Source organism: Giraffa tippelskirchi, chromosome 11 (assembly GCF_054371585.1).
Source record: "Giraffa tippelskirchi isolate mGirTip1 chromosome 11, T2T-mGirTip1v1.2.pri, whole genome shotgun sequence".
Lineage (NCBI taxonomy): Eukaryota > Metazoa > Chordata > Mammalia > Artiodactyla > Giraffidae > Giraffa > Giraffa tippelskirchi.
In genome coordinates this window covers 55,833,392-55,851,291 of record NC_137285.1, presented here as the reverse complement: position 1 = coordinate 55,851,291, position 17,900 = coordinate 55,833,392, and the positions used below count along the sequence as shown (strand labels likewise).

Below are 17,900 nucleotides of genomic sequence, written 5' to 3'. Positions count from 1 at the left end.
TGAGTGCCCAGCTGGCAGCCAGCACGAACTGCCAGCCCCGTGAGTGAGTCACCTGGGATGTTCCAGCCCATCTGACCACACGCAGAGCAGAAGAACTGCCCAGCTGAGCCCAGGCAACCCCAGCACATGTGAGACCATCAGCGGTAGGCACTGTTTCAAAGCACTGAGGTAAGGGGTAGTTCGTTTCATAGTAAGGGATAATCAAAACAGCCTGTTTCCGCAGGATGATATCCTCTTGGACAGGAAAGATCTGGAAGGCAGTGTATATGTGATGCACCCGGCTCTGATGTGACGTGGCCAGATGGGAGCTGCCCACTAGTGAGATGGGAGCTCTCCACTAAAGAGATGTCTCGTCTGAATCTCAGGGAGAGGGCATCTCTGGGGAGGGTGGGGTATGTGGGATGCATTTCTGTGGCCCCCATGGGAGTACAGTACAGGTGTCTCTCTCCACAGCATTTCTAGGACACCTCCATTTGTGAACACAATTATCTAGGTCTCTTCCCTAGTGGCTCAGACAGTAAAGAATCTGCCTGCAATGCAGGAGACAAGAGTTCAGTTTCTGGGTTGGGAAGATCTTCTGGAAAAGGGAAAGGCCACCCACCCTACTGTTCTGGCCTGGAGAATCCCATGGACAGAGGAGCCTGGCCAGCTACAGTCCATGGGGTCGCAAAGAGTCAGACACAACTGAGCGACTAAGCACAGCACATGCTCCTAGGTCTCTACGTGCCCGTTGAGATACTTGCCTGAAGCCAAGGGACAGATGTCTCTGCACCAGAATCTGGGAGGAGAGAGTCTTGGAGCTAATGCCCAGTGAGCTAATGGGCTGGAAACACAGAAACAGCCCTTTCCTACACATCCGATTTTTTAAAAACGTTTTTGTTATTGAGTTGCAACGTCATGAATGTCTCTTTCTCTTTAGCAAATTACTGAACTTCTTTCTCATGAAGTTATTGTAGGAGCTAAATGTGAAAATATACGTACAGTTCTTGGCACAACCTACACAATTTAGCTACTCAATCAGGAAACATCATTTCCAAATTTATAGCGCTTTTGTTTCCACATTAAAATGGACCTTGACTCTGTAGTAGGTTTACCTCTGAAAAGGCCGCTAATTCTCATGTGTTACATTAGGTGACCATATTCAAGAGTTATATTCGAACCTGTTGTTTTGATCCCATTTGGTATCTATGGAACTCTTGCTAAATCAAAATGATCTTCATAAAGGGTGGATGGTCTCCATCCATCATGCTTTCTTAGACAGATAAAGGCTCTTAAAACTGTGCTGGTATTATCATTTATTTTTCAGCCTGACCTTGCAAGAAGTCTGCTAGTTGTTGGGATATTTAGTCTCTCATCAGGTGTAAATGGATGGGAGGTCTCAGATTATGGCCCCGTGCTGGATGTATATTTCCCCGCAGATGTGGGCAATCAAACTCTCTAAAATCTTCCTTCCTTTTGACCAATTTCCATGGCAGATTTGCCACATTTCTGAGTTTCCTAGAAGGCAAAATACCTTTGCACTCACCCAGTCAATGATATCAGAGCCAACTTTGAACTCAAATTTGGAAAAACAAGACTTCTCTGGGGGTGGCTTGGAGAGGCAAAGGGAGGGCTGAAAGAGAGACACAACTCCACCGTTACTATTTTTTTTCAAAGAGTTGGAGGTGATGAGGCTGACATCGCTGAGGAGGGACAGAAGTTCTATTTCTGCAGGTTCCTTAAGGCAACAGAGGAAGCTCAGCGGCCACGGGAGTCTAGTTAATGAGCAGGTTATACAATATTCATTGTGTTGAGTTTAAGTCTTCAAACAGAACGTCTAATTGCGAGAAGAAAAAAAGGCAGCTAAATTACAGATGTTAAGACAACAAAGCTGGGGAAGAATTCCCTCTGTTGATAAAACTGTCCTTGTGCTGCTTCCTCCACTAGCTGCTCCCTGACAGGGGTGGGGTGGGGGTGCACAGTGAATCCCTGTCCTCATTAACTATTCTCAGTAGCTCTGTTCTGGCTGAGACTCTCTACAGGGTCCAAGGGGAACCCAGAGAGGCCTGGGACCACTGATTTCTCAGAGGACTGTGTTCTTGCTACTCATAGAGGGAGCAATCCAGTTGCATTCCCCTTCGACCAAAACGAAACTGTTGTCTCTAGTTCTCCGGACGTGCACGATCTCACCACCGTCACCTGTGGCTACTGCATCCCCGGCAGGCTCATGAAACGACGCTTCCGTCCACCTGTGGCAATACTGAGTGTGCAGGTAACGAAGGGCAGCAGCCACAGCTATGCCCAGCACGGCCGAGAGGCAGAGCAGGATGCCAAGCTGCGGAGTCCTGAGCTGGATCCCCCACGGGGCCCCGGCTCCATCCTGCCCGAGCTCAGGTCTTGGGTTGGTCTTCCTGGAGTCTCCCACCCCAGCCTCTCCATTGCCCTCCTCCACTCTGCGCTCCTTGTGCTTTGACTGAGGCAAGAAGCTGGCAGAGGGTTTTGATGCCTCTGACTGGCCATCAGCAGTGGTGGGCCTGGAGGTGGCAGAGGTGTAGAGGGCAGGAGTTGCGGGGGCTGCTCTGGCCCCATGTCCAGTGAAGGCCCCGGAGGACCAGAGGCGAGGATGGGAGAGATGGACAGTGTACAAAGGAGGCCTCATCACTGTCCTATTAGAAGCCTTCATCTTGTCCTAGAAAAGCAAAGGGAAAAAGAAAAATCAAAGGAGCTAGTCTTCCCCCTAAGCAGCTATTGAACTTTGCAACTATCTCGAGTTCCTTAAAGAACCCCAGGCAGCAGCTGAAAACCCAGGCTCATGCCTGCTCTTAAAAGAGCTCAGAGGAAAACACCCAAGCAGATAAATATGCATTTGTTATTGATGGGGACAAGGAGACTAATGGAAACCCCACCAAGACAGGATGGAGGCCAGTTACGAGAATAAACATTGGGTCCTATTAGAGGGTCCAGGACAATATGGGTGACTGTCATCTCCAATGGCTGAAAGCTCCGAGTGTGTCTTCTTATGCTAAGACCCGTGCAAAAGGGACCATTGAATCTTGCTGTAGGTTCCAATAAATCTGAGTAAGGATATTATACCATGTTTTATTTTGTGTTCCTTTTAAGACTTCAAAGGAATAGTAAATCTTTGAGCATGTATATTTTATACTGCCCATTGATCTAACCTCTGGGACCATACATGGTATTTTGAGCCCAATGTTATGAAGGAGACAGTGGGGGAAGAGGAGAGAGGCATTATTAACTGAAGCTAAGTGGGAAAACATATCACGAAAACCACCAGTTTCTGCAACTGCCAATAACTTCAGAGACACTGTGGATAATAGAAAGGCTGGTATTGATTGAGAAGAAAAATGCTGTGTATATATCACACCCTGGCCTCCTTGTCACTGATTTTGGCTACTAGTCTAATAGCTATGATCACCCAGTGTGGAACTCCCCACTCTGGGATCAAAAATATCATACTCACTGCCTGTGTACAACGTGGCTGTTACCTGCTCATCCCTGTCCGAGGGCAGACAAGTTTCCAGTGAATCAAAGCTTGGATCATTCTGAGTCCTAAAAGGAAGAGAAAAAAAGCTGAGAAGGAGTCACTAGGTATTTGGGTTTTTTCCTTACCTTTTATTATAAAAATTTTCAGAATAAAAATGTAGGATAATATAATGAACCCCCAAATATTTACCACCCAGGTTCAAAAATTATCGATTCATTACTGATCTTATTTTCTCTCTCTTCCTACCAACCTACTCTGTCTCCATGTTTTATTGTTTGTTTTTTCCTTTAGAAATGTGTTTTTGTTTATTTTAATTTTTATTTTGTATTGGAGTAGAGTCCATTAACAGGCCTCTCTGGTAGCTCAGCTGGTAAAGAATCTACCCGCAATGCAGGAGACCCCAGTTTAATTCCGGGGTCTCGAAGATCCCCTGGAGAAGGGATAGGCTGCCTGCTCCAGTATTCCTGGTGGCTCAGACGGTAAAGAATCCACCTGCAATGCGGGATACCTGGGTTCTATCTCTGGAATGGGAAGATCCCCCAGAAGAGGGCATGGTAACCCACTCCAGTATTCTTGTCTGGAGAATCCCCAGGAGCCCGGCAGGCTATAGTCCGTGGGGTTCCAAAGAGTGGGACACGACTGAGCAACTAAGCACAGCACCACACGCAGAATCTATCAACAATGCTGTGTTAGTTTCAGATGTGCAACAAAGGGATCCAGTTATACATCTATCTGTTCCTTTTCACATTATTTTCCCATTTAGATTATTACAAAATATTGAGCAGAGGTCCCTGTGCTACACAGTAGGTCCTTGTTGGTTATCTATTTTAAATACAGCAGTGTGTACATGTCAATCCCCAAATCCCAATCTATCCTTCTCCTCACCCCACACCCCTGGTAACCATAAATTCATTTTCTAAGTCTGTGAATTTGTTTCTGTTTTGTAAGTAAGTTTGTTTATATTACTTTTTTTAGATTCCACATATAAGCAATATCATATGATATTTGTCTTTCTCTGTCTGACTTAATTCACTTAGTATGATAATCAAAATCTATGCTTCCTATCACTGTTGTGTATAGTGATAACATTATATTTCTTGGAAACACTGGAGTTTGCAGTTGGAGGCTGGAGAGGGAATGGGGAGGGAGGTGAGTGAGGATGGCAGCAAAGATACACTGAATCCTTTTATTGATTTATATACTTTATATTTATATATTACATACTTATAATTTTATGTATCTAAATATGTAACCTACATTCATATTTTATTTCTAGCAGCATCTCAGAGACCTCAGCCAAAACAGCACTGTTTTCCAAGACAATCTACCTACCCAGCCCTCCTACAATGAGTGCTTCCCATACACTTAAGAGTAAATATGGTTGAGATCTTTTTCTGTCTGATAGCAGGAAGGTTACATTTCTTTGGCACCCTTGTGTTTGGCTTCACCCCTCCAGCTGTCCCGAATGGCCTACTCCCTGATCAATCACCTGTGGCAGGTGCTGAAGCCGGAAGCAAAGCTCTCTGAGGAGAAGCCCCTGAGGGCCACCAGCCTCTCCAGACCTCGGATATCCAGGGATGGTTCCAGGGTTGGGCTGCCATCCCTGCTGGGGCGATGGCCATCGCTGACTACAGCAGCTGTGTGTGAAGATGCTTGGAATGGAGTCTCTGCAGCCCCGAGGAACTCTGTCACCCAAACACTGGTAGGAACAGGATCTAAGCTGTCCTCTTCTGCAGCTCCAGTTAAGGCCACAGCAGAGACATCTGTGCGCTGCTGAAGAAGAGTGATGAGGAGACTGGGAGCCAAGTGGAGGCCCAGAGACCCTGCCAAGAAAGAGGGGGAAATCATCCTGTGTCGATTAGCACACAGCTAGGACCATGGGCTGAATGCCAGTCTTCGAGGTGCCTGAGGACAGACCATCAAGTGTGAACCACTCAAAAGCATCAACTAAGGATCGTCTGGAGCTTCCCAGGTGGCATTAGTGGTAAAGAACCCGCCTGCCAATGCAGGAGACATAAGAGATGGGGGTTCGTTCCCTGGGTCAGGAAGGTCCCCTGGAGAAAGACATGGCAACCCACTCCAGTATTCTTGCCTGGAGACTCCAATGGACAGAGGAGCCTGGCGGGTTACAGTCCAGGGTAACAAAGAGTTGGACACAACTGAAGTGACTTAGCACGCACAAAAGTATCCTCTGCTCAGTAGTAGAAACCCCTGACTAAGCACCCAGCTTTTCTTTCTTTCTTTTTTAGAGAGTAAGCTCCTAGCCCTTCTGGGCTTGTGCATCCTTTTTTTTTAAAAAAAAATATTTATTTAGTTATTTATTTGGCTGCTTCGGGTCTTAGTTGCAGCATTCAAACACTTAGTTGCAGCATGTGGGATCTAGTTCCCTGACCAGGGATCAAACCCAGACCCCCAATATTGGGAGCCTGGAGTCTTAGCCCCTAGACCACCAGGGAAGTCCCTGGGCTTGTGCATTCTTAACAGTCACCATTCAGAGAAAATAGAAACCACTGTGACCACTTTGTTTTCTTACTTCTGCCCCAAACTGTTTATTGCTAAGAAACAAGGTGGGATCCTACAAAAACTAGATTTCTTTTTAAAGCTCTAGGTCTTTCTTGCCGTGGGATTAATGCTAAAAGTTTCCCCTGTGATGATAGGAACTCCAGTCCCCGCTATGGGCAGAGGCGGCATCATGGCCCTCCACTGTCTCCTCTCCCATCTCTGATGAGCGGACATGACGGCCCAGAGCACCAGAAACAGGGCAGCAAACAACCAGGCGCAGGTTTTGGAGTCATTGTCTGGGTTCATCTCTTTACTCTGCCCATTCCTGAATAGGGGCAAGTCCTGCAGAGTGTCAGCTTCTTCTTTTGCAAAATGAGACCAATAATAGTACATGGGGTGTAGAACTGCTGAGAGGGGGAAAGGGAAATCATTGATGTAGATGCGTAAAGCGCGGTGCCTGTGCTCAGAGGCAAAGTGCACTACATGTTCACCACGATGGTCAGCAGGGAGACCACGATGCTGTTCACAAAACGAGTGCTGGCAGAAGTTTCTCTGGTCAGGGCATTAACTGGGTTGACTTGAACAACAATAACAAAAAAATTGTGACACTTTGTTCTTATGCCTTTACTACTCAAAAATAGGGAGACTGAAGTGAAAAATAAAGAAAGCCTACACAGACACACAGAATTTAGCAAAAATCATGACACTTTTAACTCCTGCCTGAAATCTGAATGCATTCAGACACTTCCTGCAGACCCACTGAGTGCTGGGCCTTGTTCTGGGTGCTGGGGATGCAAAAGTGATGCAGGTTGCTAACTGTTGCTTCTGAACTCAAAACCTAGGAGGACAGACTCCTACATGCCCAACCTTATAAATCACAGTGTGGTCAGAGCTTTAATACCAGAGCTAAAGAAAGCAATTGCATTTGCCTACCAAGAAGCAAGGAGGAAAGATTCACAAAGGATCAAAGGAGATATTGGAACTGCCCCTTGGAAGGTAAACTGTTCATCATGAGGAACAGTTCCGTTTAAGGAAATGTCAGGAGGCAAACATGGAGACATAAAAGTAGGCCACGCCCAGTGGGGTCAGGTAGGACCCTAAAGAGTCCCAAAGCTCTGTTGGAAAATAAGTTTGAGAAATACAATATGCCATCTTCCCATGGGAAAACTCATCATTCCCATTGACCTACTAAAGTCTTCTTATAGTTAAAGCAATTCACTCCAGTTTGTTAAATGACACTTCTCCCAATGCATGTGCATGTACACACACACACACACACACACACACACACACACGTTTTTCCTTTGGGAAACACTGGGGTTTGTGTAGAGGAATAGGTTAGATAACAGGCAGGAGCAGAGGGAAGGAGTGTGAGCAACTTGATGAAGCGTTGACCCTGCAGCTGCTCAGACTGGAGTCTGCCAGCTCCAGAGGACAAAGTGCCCAGCAGGGTCACCCATCAGAGAGACTTTGCAGAATCAACAGGATCCATCTTCCTGAAGCCTCACTTTCATTGCTATTCATCTTCAAACAAACATGTTAGTTACTCAGTCATGTATGACTCTTTGCAACCCCATGGACTGTAACCCACCAAGCTCCTCTGTCCATGGAATTCTCCAGGCAAGAATACTGGAGTGCGTTGCCGTGCCCTCCTCGAGGGGATCTTCCTGATCCAGGAATTGAACCCAGGTCTCCTGGATTGCAGGCAGATTCTTGACCATCTGAGCCACCAGGGAGCCCCACCCGTGCTTGGGATCCAAATGCAATATTTGCATGATTGATAACATGATACCAGAGACTTCAAACCCATGTTGGGTTTGCAGTGTCTTCTTAAGGCCACGCTCTCAGACCCTGAGAGCTTTTCTCTGGTTTTGGCAGCATCTAGGTGGAGAGGCTGGAGGAGCTGTGCAGGGCAGTAGGGAGAAGACAAAGGTTTTGGTCAAAGGATGGCCCTGGGTTGGCTCTGATCCTGGATATGCTGGACTAGCAAAGTCAGGGATTCAAATCCATGTGCTGGCCTTATTATGTTAGCCCAGAATAAAAGAAAGAATACAGGAAGATGGGATCAAATGGTTTAAGGGTTGGATCTTCTGTACAAGTGATTGGATGCCTTTATGAAGGCAAATGTTCAGAGCACTTAGCTAGAAATAAATACTGAAATGAGTTCCATTTCACCAGGAATTTTCAGGTAGATCAGACATTCTCTAGCTGCTTAGGTTTTTTTTTTTTAATTGCCTATTTTTATTTGTTTTTTCAGAAGTTCATGGGCCAATTGAATCTAAAGTCACGTGGTGAGCCAGGAAAACAATCCATTGCCATTACAACAGCCTGATTCTGTTCTCCAACCCAAGCTGCAAAGAGCCATCTGCCTACCTCAGAAAGTAATGATCAAAATTGGATGAGCTTTTCTTTTAAAAAGGAAAGGAAAGGATTATTTCTGGTGCTCCCCATTTAGTCTCAGGGGCCCAGGAAAAACGGGTGAAATATTGTGGAAACTGATTTGGTGTGGGAGTGGTGGAGGTGTGTGACTATTTTTTGATTTTGCAGCTTGGGTGCAGCGCTCCAGGACCCAGCTTCATCTGTGAGATCGAGCGGGACAAAGTGTGTTCATTGCAGTGAACCCTGACCTTGCAAGCACCCCCCAACCCCCACCCACAGCTGTGCGATCAGGTCCCCAGGAACTGTTGACACTCCCAAGACGGCTGTCTGTAGCTTGTGCCCCAGGAACTGGAAACTGGCAGGAGTCACTTTTAAGTGAAAGTAAGGCACAGGGAAAAGAACGCTGCCAACCAGGCTGGTGAGTGCAGCGGGCAGCGGTACCTGGGATGGTTCCTTCCACGTCCTCCAGCCTCTGCCCGGAGGCTGGCATCGGCGAGCCGTGCTCCACGTGGCTGTCAGAACGGGCTCTACTGAGTGTCTGTTGAGACACGACAGATGATTCAATCTTCACCCAGTAAACAAAATATGACTGGACTACAGATAAACTGTGGAAAAAGAAAGCAGAGTGATTGGAGGATTTGGTCTCCCTTAAGTCATACCTTGGGCCATCCTAATAGAAAGGAGAGGACAAACAAAAAGTTAAAGACGTACACAAGTCAATAGGGATAGAAAAACTTGGAGAGACATGATCGTGTTACTCCCTTAGACGACTTCATTCTTTTTAGAAACAAAAGCTCAACGGCAGCAAATAATTAAAATAGGAGACAACAGATACAAGTCAATTACTCTCCTGAATAAATATAATCATTAAGAATCATTTTGACTAAAAGGTATCTTCTAGAACTGTCCTAAAGCTTCTAGAATTTTGGTCTAGAATTGAAATTAAAAGACCCTTGCTCCCTGGAAGAAAAGCTATGACAAACCTAGATAACATATTAAAAAGCAGAGACATTATTTTGCCAACAAAGATCCGTCTAGTCAAAGCTTTGGTTTTTCCAGTGGTCATGTATGGATATGAGAGTTGGATTACAAAGAAAGGTGAGTGCTGAAGAATTGCTGCTTTTGAACTGTGGTGTTGGAGAAGACTCTTGAGAGTCCCTTGGACTGCAAGGAGATCCAACCAGTCCAACCTAAAGGAGATCAGTCCTGAATATTCATTGGAAGGACTGATGTTGAAGCTGAAACTCCAATACTTTGGCCACCTGATGCGAAGAACTGACTCACTGGAAAAGACCCTGATGCTGGGAAAGATTGAAGGCAGGAGGAGAAGGGGACAACAGACGATGAGATGGTTGGCATCACTGACTCGATGGCCATGAGTTTGAGCAAGCTCTGGGAGTTGGTGATGGACAGGGAAGCCTGGCGTGATGCAGTCCATGGGGTCGCAAAGAGTCGGACATGACTGAGCGACTGAACTGAACTGAACTGACTGAGAACTGTCCACTCCTAAGGTTTCATCTTCAACTGTGCTCATTCACCATTATTGGTGTGTCATGAATTGAATTACACTGATCACTGAAAATTTTATAATTCTGTCGTACAATGGTATAATCCTATTGGAGTTGTAAATGCTATTGAAAATGAGAGATAAATCATTCATAGTCTAAACAATATTTTGAATACATAATGCCCCTCTTCAGTAAAAACCATCTGTACCTACTTGATCTTATTCATCCTTCCCCAAATTTCACCAAAGCAGGGATTATGGGCAAGTATCATCTTTCTCACTGTAAGTTTTCAGAAGATAGTTATAAAAATGTGATGAATTTAGCTGAAGTCACCCAGAGAGTGGACAGGTAAAGGGGTCATCAACACGTCGATGTTAGGGTGGGGAAGGATCCTGGGGTGACAGCGTGTGGGGGACTCAGAGATGCATCTGATACGTGAGGCAGCTCCTTTTCCTGTCAATGGAGATGGTGGCTTCTGAACTACTTCCACTGATGCACGGAGAAGCTACTATGGTAAATCTAAAAATAGAGGAAGATTGGGATTAACATATGTACACTGTTGATACTGTGTGTAAAATAGATAACTAATGAGAACCTACTGTATAGCACGGGGAACTCTACTCCATGCTCTGTGGGGACCTAAATGGGAGGAAATCTGAAAAAGAGGGGATATATGTGTACATATAGCTGATTCAGTTTGCTATTCAGCAGAAAATAACACAACATCGTAAAGCAACTATACTCCAATAAAAATTAATTAAAAAAAATACAGTAGTACATGAAAAGCAAAAACATTTAAAAAACTAGAAATGGAGGGGCTTTGAGAAATAAAAGTAATTGTACAGAGCCAAGGGTTTCGTACACCACCCTGCACTGGAACCAAAGTCCTGGCAGAAGCCAGTTACACCAACAGTCGGGGGGTTCTGGCCTTTCCAGGTGGTCAGAGTCATCAGGGCGCGGGTGTTTTCCTCCTTGTTAGTCCTGTTCTCTGAGTTAGGGCACCAGGAAGGGATGGTAAAGGGACCCTGATGGGTGGGGGCCACACACCTCATCGCTCCCCTTCCCTAGTGCCGAGGGGACACCCTGCAGGGGAAGCCTGGGGTCTGGACGCCCCCACCCTCCGGCACATGCTCCCCTTCTGTACCTGAGGGCGTGAGAAAGAGAGTAAGGAGGACAACGACCACCACCACCTGTGTGTGCTCTGTCGTGTCTGGCCCCTTGTGACCCCATGGACTGCAGCCCGTCAGGCTCCTCTGTCCAAGGGATTTTCTTGGCAAGAAAACTGGAGTGGGTCTCCATTTCCTCCTCCAAGGAATCTTCTCAACCCAAGGATCGAACCTGGGTCTCCTGCATTGGCAGCGATTCTTTACCACCGAGCCACAAACCCACTCCTAAAAACCAAACCAAATCAAAAACATTCACTTTCTTGGTACATGTGAATGTTTGAAAAGAAGGACAATGCCAGTATCTCACTTTGAGGAATGATGCTGTTTGTATAAAGCTGATAGTTGCCAGGAGCTTGTTCACGCACTTGGCACACACTGGCTCTTCGACCTTATGCAACCCCACGAGGCGGGCATTGTCACGATCAGACCCACGCGATGGACAAGAAGCTGAGGCACAGAGCTGTCAGCAGTTCTCCCCGGGCCCGGCAAGTGTCCACTGTCTGCCTGCCTGTCTCTGGGCTCTCTGCGGACTTTCCTACCTGCAGCTCTTCTGTCCCCTAGTGAGAATTTTCTGGAGAGACTGGCCAAGGTCCATCTGTGCCCCCGGTCGGGGACGTCACACACTCCTAGACCATGGATAATCACACAGAATGGAGCCGGGGGTAATTTTTAAAAAACTCATCACCTATATAGACTCTCCAGTAAGGGCAGTCCCAGTGACCCTGTCCTTATTATAAGTGGGGGAGGGGGTGGGAGGCAGAACCAAGAAAGTGTGTGGAGAAGTCCCCTCCCTTCATAGTGGAAGTTCATTCACCAAGACCCAGAACTTAACTCTCTTACAAGAACCTGATGTTCCCCACGGGCTGGGCAGGGGCCCGCCACTCGAACGACAGATTTCTCTTCCGGGACTTGTCCGCGTGGGTGACTGTGTCGGCCTCTTCAAAGCAAGTTATCAGCTTGGAATGAGGAGGAATGAAAACAAAAGTGCCAGCTGTCTGATGATCAGACTCTCTTCGGGCCTGGAGTAGAAAACCCATGAAATCACGACTGCTCCTCACGGCCACTGCAACAGAAAACATCCATCAAGGTCAACATTCTGGAAGGAGCAGCACTAGGTGACTTTATAGGAGTATTTTTCAAAACAAAAAGCTTAGAACCAGTCGAGTCCCCAGAAAGTAAACAATTCATTAGGTGGGGGGAAAAGGTTGAAGTGCTATTTCACACCCCAAATAAATTCTGTTTGGAACAAAGACACGTGAAAACGAAACACAAGAGAACTAGAATCAATGGTTTGCTTTTTGCTGTTTTTGTTGTTTTTGTTTTTAATACTGGAGTTAGGAGTGTCCCTCTAAGCAAACCTCAGTAGCCATAATGGGAAAAAAATGATTTCTTAAAATTCTCAACATAGAAGAAATCAGAACACAAAGGATAAACTGAGAAAGATATCTGCAAGATATAACAGGCAAATATACAAAGAGTTATAGTGAATTAACAAAAAGATGACCAAACTGAAAATTACCAACAAACAGAGATAGAAAATAAAACAGGCTCAGTCACAATGGTTATAACACTTATAAATGAGACACTACTTTATACCTATCTTATTAACAAATTTCAAAATGGTGTAAGTATAACCAGTATTGATAGCACAACAGAAAAACTAGGACATTCATTCAGAAGCACTAGAACTGTAGACCATGCAACTCTTTGCGGGAGTGCCTTGATAATATTTTATGTGGTTCTTTAATCCCCACACTAACCAATAGAACAACGTGATTGGATAAAACCATAGCGAGAGAATCGATTTTATTTCCATTTATCACCTCTAATTCCCATCTAAAGAGTTAGCATCCATCAAAAGAGAGTGGAGCCAACAGCACTGATGTGCTTGAGTTCCCTGTAGCTAAATAGATAGTGTCCTGTCTACACTTAGCTACCATCTTCAACATCAGTGACTTTCTCTGCTGCTTTCTTCCAGCTCACACCTTGGGAGCTTGGCCCAAGGTAGGCAGGAGTGACTCTGGAGTGTGTGTCCGTGTGCTGGGAGGGCGTGGGGTGGATGGTGGAAAGGGTACCCCTGGGGGACGATCCTCAGTCACTGACTACCCTTCCTCCATCCTCCTGAGGGACGATTCAGAACTGTGTATCATGTGGTTTCTCAAAGGCCCATCACTGGAGTTGGGTCCCAGTGTGTTTCCCACAGCAGTAACCCACTCTATTTCACACCCCGTATTAGTGTTTCTTTCTTCCCTATCACCCTATTCTCTCTTTTTCATCTATGCTTCTTGGGCCATTTCCCAAATAAACCACCTGTACACAAGTTCTCGCTCTGCTTTTCTAGGCACCTGAACTAAAACAGCAGGAAATGCTCTTTTCACCGCTCAAATAACTTTGGTTTTAAATAAGGAGGAAAAAAGTCTATTTCTCACACATATTTGATATGGGGCGTTTGTTTAGGGTGACTATCTTTATATCTTACAATAAAGACAACAAATTTTTATAAGGCCATTTGTACCCTCTTCTACTATAAAGATTAATATCAATATAAGATTAATTATATGATTTTAACGATGCAAGTATATCATGATTTATGGCTGCAACTAGAGACCATCATACCGAATAAGTGAAAGTGAAAGTTGCTTAGTCGTGTCAGACTGTGACCCCATGATCTATAGAGTCCATGGAATTCTCCAGGCTAGAATATTGGAGTGGGTAGCCTTTCCCTTCTTCAGGGGATCTTCCCAACCCAGGGATCGAACCCAGGTCTCCCACATTGCAGGCAGATTCTTTACCAGCTGAGCCACAAGGGAAGCCCAAGAAAACTGGAGTGGGTAGCCTATCCCTTCTCCCGCGGTAAGTCAGAAAGAGAAAGACAGATACCATGTGACATCACTTATATGCGGAATCTAAAAGAGGGCGCAAAGGAACCTGTCAAACAGGTTCACACGCATAGAGACCAGACTTGGGGTTGCCAAGGGAGGGCAGGTGGGGGAGGGGTGGGCTGGGACTTTGGGGTTAGCGGATGCGAACTGTTACATACAGAATGGATAAACAAGGTCCTACTGCATAGCACAGGCAACTGTATTCAGTAGCCTGAGATAAACCATAATGGAAAAGAATATTAAAAAGAATGTATATACACGTAGAACTGAGTCACTCTACTGTACAGCATAAATTAATATCACATTGTAAATCAACCATACTTCAGTAAAAAAATAAACTAAAAGAAAGACCATAAATATTTCATGCTTTCTCGGGTACATAATTTCTTCTTAGGATTAAACCAAACTATAGCCCAGGAAACTCCTGCCTGGGACAAACACAACTTGGAATTTGTCACTAGGACCTTGGGGCTCCTGGTGGGAGTCGGGGGATCTCTCAAAGCCTCTCCCATACATACCTGAAACCGTGGCACCCGGTGAGTAGGAAGAACTGCCGGTGAGGACAGTGATGTGGTGGGTCCCGGGGCTCTGCAGCCGGGCTGGAATGTGCTTGGGTTGCATGTCCACACAGGCCACCAGGCCAGCCCCATGGGAAAAGGCGGAGGTGCTGGACACCAGGCAGAGGGCGGCGCAGGCCCAGCCCGTGAGGGCGGCGGGCATCCCCATCCTGCCCTCTCCCACGTCCCAAGAAACAGCAGCTTCAATCCAGAGGCTGTTTAGGAAAAGGAGGTGATGTCTTTCTGAATGTGCCTGACCTGACTGAATCCCACACTGCCTTTATAGCTGAAATACCTTTGGTGCCCCCTTCCCAGATTGCAAGTGCTCAAGATCAAAAAGATGTGCCACATTACTATACAGAAAATAGATGACCAACAAGGACGTACTATAATTGCACAGGGAATTGTACTCAACATTTTGTAATAACCTATAAGGGAAAATAATCTGAATAAGAATACATATATCATATATATATACACACACATATATAATATACATATATATATATATATATCTGAGTCACTCTGCTATATACCCAAAACTAACACAACACTGTAAATCAATTATACTTCATTTTTTTAAAAAAGAATATCTCTTTAAAATAGCATTTAAAAAAATCAATGTGGAAATGACCAATAAATATAGTTAGAGCAACTTGTTAACTAAAAAACCCCAACTAAATTAAAATTTAAATGTGAAAAAAGGAAACTGCAAGAAAAAAGAAAAAAATATGTGCCAGACTATAGGAAGTGCTTCATTTCTAAACCCTTTTTTTTAAACTCTCATAATTTTGTTGTAAGAATGCCTCTTTTTAAAGAGAGGCTATGCTAATTACATCAAAGAAATAAGACCAGAAAATGTTTGAATCCTAATGTGAACTCCTTACAAACTGCCTGATATCCAAGGACAATGTGAGCTGTAATATATTATAGCTGAAGTGAGACACCCGATGTTCCAATATGGGCAGGCACCCTGGCATATGGTGGCTTGGTTTAGCATCTTATCTCTCTAATTGCAAATTACAGAGTTAAATGCTACAAATCTTCTGCCAACTATCAATTATTTAGGGAGATTGTTAAATTTGCAATGCTTTGATAGCTCCTGTCTTTTCTCCTATTGACAAGTTTTAGATATTTCACTCCTTTTTCACAGAGAAGATGAGCAAAAAAAGTTATACCCAAGCCCATCCATTTTATGCCTTGCTAAGTATAGTGAAGAAACACACACACACACACACAAAACTGGCTCAGGAATAGAATAAAATATTTGGGTAAAAATAACATTTACAGAGTAAATATTTTTGTTAATACCATGAATGCCCATCAACAGAAAGAATTAAGAGTTGACTGTCAAAGAAGTTCACAGATGAAAATAAAGTGAGAAATAGCGAGTAAGACAGATGAAAAGCTCTCTGAATAAATATTCAGGGCTAGCAGGCATTTTTTAAAAAACAGCTGCTTGTTTTTATAGTTCTATGCACATAAAAGTTCTTTTAATACTGTGATCTAAGGAGCAATGTGAAGCAACACCAGTTCTTCGCTGCAATAGGCTGGTTTTAAAAGGTAAAAATAAAATGTAAACATATAGTGGAATTAGCTATGAAATCAGTAGACTAAGGAGGTAATCCATACAACCAAATCATCAAGTGTTATCTGCCACCATCCTTTCCTTAAACCATCAGCATCACCATCCTTTACACTGCCCAGACACAGGGGGTGCAGAGTATGGTCTATACATAAGGTGACTTTCTTAGAATTGTCCTGAGAGTCCTTAAGACAATGCCTTTCTCTACTAGGTTTGTTCTCCATAAGAAAGTAAAAGTCAAAATCCCTGCGCCGCCAAGGGCCGTTCCTACAGATTTCCAGACACATTAGAAGATGATGAACAAGGAGCTGTAGAAGTATATGCTCAGCTGAGGGGACTCAGGGCCCTTCTGAAAGGCAGCAAGCCTTTACACAGACAACACCCTAGGGGACTCGGTTATTGGCAGAAGGTGGTCTCCTCCTCACAGAGGCAGACCAAGCACAGCAGTCTCTGGAGGAGACAGGGTGAGTACCAGGTCCCACAGATCAGGGCCAAAACCATACATTTCATCCTTCTCCTCCTTCGATCTTAAAATGTCTTTCCCATCAGCACCTTGTCTATCTGAACCAGAAAAACATCCACTTACCTAGGAACACATTTTCCTTGAGGCTTGATGGAACCGTTTCCCCTCCGAGAGCTGCACAGACACATGCTTTAAACAAGTTCATTCTTCTCCCTTCAGCTTCTCCTCGAATGGGCAGGACAACAGCTGTTACTGCTAATCCTCAGCGTCCCCAGGAACTGTCCCCTGGAGTCGAAATCCAGCCTTAATCGCATTGGTTTTCCCCTAAGGTCACATACACATCCTCAGGTACAGTTTCCACGTCAACATTGTTCAAGCCTGTGTGAAGATCTGGACAGAACTGGGACAGGTTTTGCACACAACCTCCTTTGGAATCCTCAGCAGGAGCCCCTTGCCTAGGGGAGAATGATCCAATCAAACAAACCTCAGAGATCTCTGCTTCTGAGTCAACATAGGCTGAAGAAGGTGTCCCGGGAGAAATGGGGTTGAGGCTGTGGCCAGAGTGCAATGTTTGGGACAAAGATGTCCCACATAGCCGTACTCCCTTCCCATCAACTGCCCTGAAGCTGGGATTCACCCGTGCGCATGCAAACAAGAATCACCCAAGACCCTTGATAGTAGTGCAGAGCCGTGGATCAGTGGTTCTCAATGTGGGGTTCCCGGAGCGTGACATCAGCATCACCTGGGAGCCTGCTGGAAGTGTAGGTTCCTGGACCTCACTCCAGACCCACTGAAAAAGCAGCTCTGGGGTGGAACCGAACCATCTATGGCTGAGGTAGTTCTGACGTGAGCATGGTCTGAGAAGCACTGATACAGATTCCTCAGGTTTCTTTCCAGACCAGTGAGATCAGACTGTACTAGAGGGAATTCTGGAAACCCGTATTTTTTATTACATACCCAGGAGACAGGAGATTCTTGTGACCAGGCGAGTTAGGGAAACACTGAGTTGAAAAATCACCACCAAGCGTCTTGGAGGACCCAACCCACCCGGAAGTTTGTTAATAGAGTCAGGTTTCTGAAAGGACTTTGGACTCACTACGAGTGTCATGAACATGGGTATGTGAACGCTTCCTTTGTCTTAAGCACTTTGTGCTTGTGTGTGTGTGCACTCAGTCATTCAGTCGTGTCCAGCTCTTTGTGAGCCCATGGACTGTAGCCCACCAGGCTCCTCTGTCCATGGAATCCTCCAGGCAAGAATACTGGAGTGGGTTGCCATGTCCTCCTCCAAGGGACCTTTCCAACACAGGGATCAAACTTGCATCTCCACACTTTTATAGGCAAAAACAAAGATGACTCAGACACGAATCCAGAGCA

General features: G+C 45.2%; 1 protein-coding gene across 1 annotated transcript; it reads right to left on the bottom strand.

Moving 5' to 3' along the window:
• Positions 1 to 1,632: 1,632 nt before the first annotated feature.
• REELD1 (reeler domain containing 1) lies at positions 1,633 to 14,687 on the bottom strand. The gene is made up of 6 exons (XM_081538282.1): positions 14,440 to 14,687; positions 11,880 to 12,102; positions 8,807 to 8,970; positions 4,974 to 5,307; positions 3,486 to 3,549; positions 1,633 to 2,668 (listed from the first exon to the last, which is right to left on the bottom strand). Exons 1-6 carry the CDS (start codon positions 14,645 to 14,647, stop codon positions 2,063 to 2,065), a joined length of 1,599 nt encoding a protein of 532 aa, XP_081394408.1. The 5' UTR covers positions 14,648 to 14,687; the 3' UTR covers positions 1,633 to 2,062.
• Between the last annotated feature and the right edge of the window lie 3,213 nt (positions 14,688 to 17,900).

Bases quoted from the DNA above. Each gene is read 5' to 3' on its own strand.
- REELD1 (XM_081538282.1), bottom strand. From the start codon at position 14,647: ATGGGGATGCCCGCCGCCCTCACGGGCTGGGCCTGCGCCGCCCTCTGC. The intron at 12,103-14,439 runs GTATGTATGGGA...TTTCTGTTGCAG, and splicing joins ACCGGGTGCCACGGTTTCAG to TGGCCGTGAGGAGCAGTCGT. The intron at 3,550-4,973 runs GTGATTGATCAG...TCTTCCTTTTAG, and splicing joins GGCTTCAGCACCTGCCACAG to GACTCAGAATGATCCAAGCT.